This window comes from Caenorhabditis briggsae (genome assembly GCF_000004555.2).
Source record: "Caenorhabditis briggsae complete genome, chrIII, whole genome shotgun sequence".
NCBI lineage: Eukaryota > Metazoa > Nematoda > Chromadorea > Rhabditida > Rhabditidae > Caenorhabditis > Caenorhabditis briggsae.
The window spans coordinates 13,437,868-13,445,431 of NC_013490.2; the positions used below are offsets into that span (position 1 = coordinate 13,437,868).

At 34.2% G+C, this 7,564-nt stretch overlaps 2 protein-coding genes across 2 annotated transcripts; one reads left to right on the forward strand and one right to left on the reverse strand.

Moving 5' to 3' along the window:
- Positions 1-1,009: 1,009 nt before the first annotated feature.
- CBG24454 lies at positions 1,010-2,504 on the forward strand (the record flags this gene model as incomplete). Its single annotated transcript, XM_002648248.1, has 4 exons — positions 1,010-1,059; positions 1,111-1,453; positions 2,123-2,253; positions 2,300-2,504. 4 exons carry the CDS (start codon positions 1,010-1,012, stop codon positions 2,502-2,504), a joined length of 729 nt encoding a protein of 242 aa, XP_002648294.1.
- Positions 2,505-3,046: 542 nt separating this feature from the next.
- On the reverse strand, positions 3,047-4,691 carry CBG24455 (the record flags this gene model as incomplete). The annotated part of the gene is made up of 5 exons (XM_045244610.1): positions 3,047-3,221; positions 3,270-3,403; positions 4,280-4,414; positions 4,470-4,582; positions 4,640-4,691. 5 exons carry the CDS (start codon positions 4,689-4,691, stop codon positions 3,047-3,049), a joined length of 609 nt encoding a protein of 202 aa, XP_045100938.1.
- Positions 4,692-7,564: the final 2,873 nt, after the last annotated feature.

Sequence of the window (7,564 nt, forward strand, 5' to 3'; positions counted from 1 at the left end):
TTATTCAATCCATTCCGATCGAAATAAAACGAATACGAATTCTGATTTTCCTCATCAAAATTCACCAAAATTTCGGCACTTTTTGAATTATAACGAAGCGGACAAAATTGAAGACAGTATACTGGGATTTTTACATTTTTCACCAATTCGTAGTTCTTTTTGCATGTCGCAGAGAATTTCGCTCTGAAAAAAAATTGAAGAATTTGATTTTGAAATTTTTGAAAAAAATACCGTAAACCCTCTAATAGATATGCCCCCACACTGTCAAGTTTGAGCTTAGTTATCTAAGCTCCTATAAGAGATATCAAAAAGTATTCAACTGATAAAATATTGCTGATATCCTGATAAACATTTGATTAGTTGAACACTTTTTGATACCTCTCAAAGTGACCCAGATAAATTGACTGATCTACAGTATCCGAAATATGATATGATATTTGACCTGCTGAGGGTCCTATAACTTTAAGCCAATTTATCTCATTTTCTGTGAAAGATGTCAAAAAGTGATCAACTGATAAAATGTTGCTGACATCATGATAAACATTTTATCAGTTGACAAATTTTTGATATCTTTCAAAGGAACCGAGAAAAGTCCTTTTTCTAAACATACCGTATACCTGTGCCCCCTCCCACTCTCCCTACTTGACAATTTGAGCTCAATTATCTTGGTTCCTATAAGAGATATCAAAAATCTGTCAACTGGTAAAATATTTTTCATATTATAAGCTGCATTTTATCAGTTGACAATTTTTTTTATCTCATATGGGAGCTGAGATAATTGAGCTCAAACCGCGAGTGTAGGGTGGGCTTTGATTAGAGGGATCGGGGCGGGAAACGGTAGTTTTATTTTCACGTGAAAATTCAAAAATCAGATCACAATTTACACAGTGAAGATCGTGGAAATGAAAAAAAAAATCTGAAAATCTCCCAAATTTAGATCTGTTCATTTCTCAAGCAAATTCGAAAAATTCGATTTTCGTATTAATCGGAGATGAATCAAAAAGCAACAATGACACAAATACCGCCCCCAGGGGGACATCATCAAGCGGATCCGAATAAGTAAGGGCTGAAAATCAATTATCGACTTTTTTCCAAAAAAACATTTTCCAGAAAAATCCTACACCGCATCGAAGACATCGTCCACTCCGACGCCGACACCTTCCCAGAATTCTCGAATCGCGATGGGTCCAAAGAATCGTTGGATTCCAAACACTGGCAATTGATAATGGTCCGAGTACCTGATCATCCAAATGAAACCCATATTAAGATGATAAACGAGGCGATTAGCAACGAAATGCGTGCCACGTGGAAGACTCCGCCCACTTCTTTCGCCTACGTCTCCGCGCCGCACATTCCAATTCTTCAGTTGGCTCATGGAGTGGCAAAGAAGCATTTCGGGGATAAGACGGCGTTGAGATCAAGCTTTTTCTTCGCGGAGCCCAAGAATGATAAGGTAGGTCAAAACGATTTTGAATTTAGGGGAAAAGGAGCTTCAAAATCAGTATGGTCATGGATCCTCTAACTAAAGGGAAACTTTGCCTCAATTTATCTGGGTTACTGTAAGAGATATCACAAATGTGTCAACTGATAAAATGTTTATCAAAAATTCACAAATATTTTATTGGTTGACAAATTTTTGATATCTTCTACAGAAAATAAGATATATTTGCTTAAAGTTGACAACGGTATGTAGGCCAATTGGCATTTTCAGCTTCCCACGCCTCTCGAGGATGTTTCTCCCCAGGAATTGATTTTCTAAAAAAAATGTCAACTTCAAAAATTTAGCTCTATTTTTGTTTTATGTTCTCTGAAACTTTCAAAAAAATCTGAAAATATTGACCTACTTTTGTAGAGGCCTGAACATTGTTCTACATACCTACCTATCTAGCTATCATGACAACAAAGTTTGAGCCCGTATATCTCAATTCCTGTAAAAGATATCAAAAATCTGTCAACGGATGAAATATTACTGATTTTATGATAAACATTTTATCAGTTGACAAATTTTCGATATCTCTTATAGGAACCAAGATAATTAAGCTCAAAGTTGACAGTAGTCATGTTTATACTCATTTTGTAGCTCTTAGCCTCTAATATCCAAAAATCAAGTTTAAAATTCCAGTTCATGATTGCCAAAGACGCGGAGCTCAAAAATCTGAAATACGAGGTAATCCTAGGTGCAAGCCGATTCACCTGGGCCAAGCCAGAGACCCAAGCGGACATGGTGAAGCGTGTTGAATCGACACTTATGGAGTGCGCGGACATCTGGATGCACAGAGTTACAGACGTTTATTTTCAGATTGATGCGCGTGCTTCCAAATCTCGTCTTGTTTCTCGGTCCCATCGCATTTGACGTTCTCTACGAGAGGCTGGAAAAACAAAAGAGAAAATCGATAAACACGCAGAAGCCAGGAGTGATTGTGGAAAATTTCAAACGGGACAACAATCAATGGAAACGAATTCAGAAGCATAGAGCGACGTCGATATCCGTTCCGTTGTGTTAGAACTTGATTTAGAACTCGATAAATAAAACATTTAGTATTTTTTAAAAGTCATTAATTTTGGGTCTTTTCACTTTAGGATGACTATTAGAGTGCCACTCAAACCGTCAATTTTGAGCTTAGATATCTCGGTTTCTGTAAAAGATATGAAATAGTAGTCAACTGATAAAATGTTTATCATAATATCTTTCTTATATATAAAACGCTAGAGGCGTCTGTCCGTCCCGGTGTCCGTCTGTGGGCTTTTTGAGTTTTTAAATAAGAGATATATTCTAAACATACCGTACACATGTGCCCCCCTCCCATGAACTTGTTAAATAACTTTGAGCTCAATTATCTCAGTTCCTACAAGAGATATCAAAAAATTTACAACTAATAAAATGTTCCCAGATAATTGAGCTTAAACTTTGAGCCTCATAGTGCATATACATTTGGAAGCCGAGTAAAAACGAAAAATCCAAAATATGAGTTTTCATCAAAATACATAAAAGAACACAATTATAAAAATAAACATTTTTTCCAACAAAATAACAAATTTCGTTTTTTCAAATTTTCAGATTTTTCAGACAAATTTCCAGATTTGGAATGAGCTCCAACAATTTCTGATTGACTACTGTGAATTTGGCGAAATTGTCGATTCCACAAAAAATTCCCAGTTTTCCGTTCTCGCCGAAAATGAGAAAATATTCAGCCGAGTCGTTGGTTTGGATTTCGTTGGTTCTGAAAACTAAAAAAACCTACAAAAACTACAAAGACTACAAAACTCACGCTTCTTCAAAAATGCTTCCATCCAATCCTCGAATTTTTATATCCAAAAGTAACTTTTCGGTTTTCAGTGGTCGTGTGACATTGGTAACAATTAGCCATTCGAATGTATCAGCGAATCCTCCGAAAATCCACTTCTAAAAAATATTTTCAGTGGAGCGCATTTACTGAGTAGCCAAAATTTAGGTCAATTTTAAACTCATTTTGAAGATCTCATTTTCAACAACTCAACACTTTTTTCAAAATTAAATTCTAACAACAACCGACCAAGTTACGAATGGTTTTCGGTGGAGCGCATTTTCTCACAAAATCAAAATTTTCTCAAAAGTAGGTCATGTTTATACTCATTTTGAAGCTCTCTTTCTCAAAAACTCAAAAATTGAAATTTCATTTGACTTGGCTGACAACTAACTGAGTTACGCCTATTTTTCGGTAGAGCGTGTTTTCTCACAAAATTAAAGTTGTTGAAACCAGGTCGTGATTATACTTATTTTAGAGCTCTCATTTTTAGAAACTCAAAATTCTTAGTTTCATTCAATTTGAACTGAAACTAACCAATTTACGCGTGTTTTTCAGTAGAGCGCATTTTCTGACTAAAACGAAAATTTCTCAAAAGTAGGCCATGTTTATACTCCCTTTGAAGCTCGAATTTTCACCAATTCAATGGTTTATTTCAAATTGAATTCAGACAAAAACTATCGAAGCTATGCTTGTTATTCGGTAGAGCGCACGTGCTCACAAAATCGAAAGTTATCGAAACTAGGCAATGATTATACTTATTTTGAAGCCCTTTATCTCAGCAACTCAGTATTTTTTTCAAAAACGAGTTAAGACAAAAACTGACTGAGTTACGGCTGGTTTTCGGTAGACCGCATTTTCTGACCAAATCAAAAGTTCTAGAAACTAGGTTGTGATTATACTCATTTTAAAGCTCTCAATCTCAGAAACTCAAAGATCTTAGTTTTATTCAATTTGCGCAACAACCGAGTGAGTTGAATCTAAAAATGTATTACCTTTACCAACAAATTGAAACCTTGCTCATCTTTAACATTGTTCATCTGAATTTGTTTGGAATTCAAATTTTCCAAATTCTCATGACCAATTCCATCATAACCGGTCAGTTTCAATGTGGATTGTGGGTTGGAGAACTGAAAATTTCAGAAAAATTTCAGATTTTTTTCTCGACATTTCAAAAAATCTTACATGTTCATGACCCAAAATTTTATCCCAATGATCTGACATGAGCATGAAATTTATTCCGTTATCATTTTCCTGGATGATATCCAGCCAGGCCGGAATTGCAGAATTTGCGCGGTCTGAAAATCGAAAAAAAAATGAAATTGAGTTTTTGGGTTACTGTAGATTTACTGTACTTATCCGAAAAGCTGAATGTTGACAGTTCCAGAGATGATGGGATTTTTCCATTGTAGTCACCCTGAAAATTTTGAAATTCACAAATTCTGAAATTTAAAAAAAAGTTGAAACTTTCTTTAAATCCTTAATTCTTGAAAATTTTGAAAATCAATTTTTTTTTCAATTTTTTAATTTTATGGTAAATGTAATATTTTTAGGTGTAACTGTGTCAATTTTTGTGCAAACCGACGGAAATTGAGATACTTGAATTTCTGAGAAGGAGAGCTTCAAAATGAGTATAAACATGACCTACTTTCGAGAAATTTTCGATTTATTCAGAAAATGCGCTCTACCGAAAAATAGGCGTAACTCTCTCAGTTTTAGTCAAAATTAAATTTTGAAAAAATGCGTTGCTGAGATGAAGAGTTTCAAAATGAGTATAATCATGACCTGGTTTCAAAATTTTTCGCTTTTGTGAGCAAATGCGCTCTACCGAAAAACAAGCGTAACTCAGTTAGTTTATGTCTAAATTCAAATTTGAAACAACGGCCGAGTTGCTCAGATAAAGAGCTTCCATATGAGTATAAACATGACCTACTTTTGAGAAATTTTCGATTTAGTTAGAATGTGCGCTCCACCGAAAACCATTCGTAATTTGGTCGGTTGTTGTTAGAGTTCAATTTTGAAAAAAAGAGTTGAGTCGTTGAATATGAGAGTTTCAAAATGAGTATAATCATGACCTGGTTTCAAAATTTTTCGCTTTTGTAAGAAAATGCGCTCTACCGGAAAACAAGCGTAGCTTATTGGATTTTTGTTCACATTGAATGCAATTAACTATTTTGAATTGCTGAAAACGAAAGCTTCAAAATGAGTATAAACATGACCTTCTTTTAAGAAATTTTCGATTTGGTCAGAATGTGCGCTCTTCCGAAAAACACGCGTAATTTGGTCAGATTTAGTCCAAATTGAATGAAGCTGAGAATTTTGTGCTTCTGAAAATGAGAGCTTTGAAATGAGTATAATCATGACCTGGTTTCAAAATTTTTCGCTTTTGTGAGCAAATGCGCTCTAAAGAAAACCAGCCGTAACTCAGTCAGTTTTTGTCTTAACTCGTTATTGAAAAAATACTGAGTTGCTGAGATAAAGAGCTTCAAAATGAGTATAATCATTGCCTAGTTTCGATAACTTTCGATTTTGTGAGCAAGTGCGCTCTACCGAATAACAAGCATAGCTTCGATAGTTTTTGTCTGAATTCAATTTGAAATAAACCGTTGAGTTTGTGAAAATTCGAGCTTCAAAATGAGTATAAACATGGCCTACTTTTGAGAAATTTTCGTTTTAGTCAGAAAATGCGCTCTACTGAAAAACACGCGTAAATTGGTTAGTTTCAGTCCAAATTGAATGAAACAAAGAAGAGTTTCTGAAAATGAGAGCTCTAAAATAAGTATAATCACGACCTGGTTTCAACAACTTTGATTTTGTGAGAAAACACGCTCTACCGAAAAATAGGCGTAACTCAGTTAGTTGTCAGCCAAGTCAAATGAAATTTCAATTTTTGAGTTTTTGAGAAAGAGAGCTTCAAAATGAGTATAAACATGACCTACTTTTGAGAAAATTTTGATTTTGTGAGAAAATGCGCTCCACCGAAAACCATTCGTAACTTGGTCGGTTGTTGTTAGAATTTAATTTTGAAAAAAGTGTTGAGTTGTTGAAAATGAGATCTTCAAAATGAGTTTAAAATTGACCTAAATTTTGACTACTCAGAAAATGCGCTCTACTGAGAATACTTTTTAGAAGTGGATTTCTGGACGATTTGCTGGCACTTTTGAGTGGCTAATGTTCGAATTTTTCGAAAATTTCTAACTCTTCAAAAACCTAAAAAACTCTGACCCGAATATCCAATAACTCAATTTTGGATCCCATAACCCATCCTTGAAAACACAAATCAGCCATCAGCCGAAACTCCGCCTCCAATCCACGTGGCGAATACACACAATCCAATCCATTCGATTTTATCGTCGTCTTCAACGAATTATTCAATCCATCCGATCGAAATAAAACGAATACGAATTCTGATTTTCCTCATCAAAATTCACCAAAATTTCGGCACTTTTTGAATTATAACGAAGCGGACAAAATTGAAGACAGTATACTGGGATTTTTACATTTTTCACCAATTCGTAGTTCTTTTTGCATGTCGCAGAGAATTTCGCTCTGAAAAAAAATTGAAGAATTTGATTTTGAAATTTTTGAAAAAAATACCGTAAACCCTCTAATAGATATGCCCCCACACTGTCAAGTTTGAGCTTAGTTATCTAAGCTCCTATAAGAGATATCAAAAAGTATTCAACTGATAAAATATTGCTGATATCATGATAAACATTTAATTAGTTGAACACTTTTTGATACCTCTCAAAGTGACCCAGATAAATTGACTGATCTACAGTATCCGAAATATAATATGATATTTGACCTGCTGAGGGTCCTATAACTTTAAGCCAATTTATCTCGTTTTCTGTGAATGATGTCAAAAAGTAATTAACTGATAAAATGTTGCTGACATCATGATAAACATTTTATCAGTAGACAACTTTTTGATATCTTTCACAAGAAGTGAGATAAATAGGCTCAAAGTAGACGGTCCGGGTGGCGTTCTATTAGAGTGTTTACGGTACTCTGAAATTTTTTAAAGCTTTCATTCAAACTGTAAAAAAGTGAGAATTTGCAGGATTTATAAATTTTCCAAGTCATTGAAAATCTTAAAATCAAAAAATAAAGAAATTCTAAAAAAAAAGAAAAAAATAGTTTTCCGAATTTTACAAATTTTTCATAGATATTCAAATTTTCGAACTTTTTTCAGTTTTTTTTGTAATTCGAAAATTCTTGGATTTTTCAAATTTTTGAACTTTTCAGCTTCTGAATTTTTCGAATTTTCGAAATTTCTG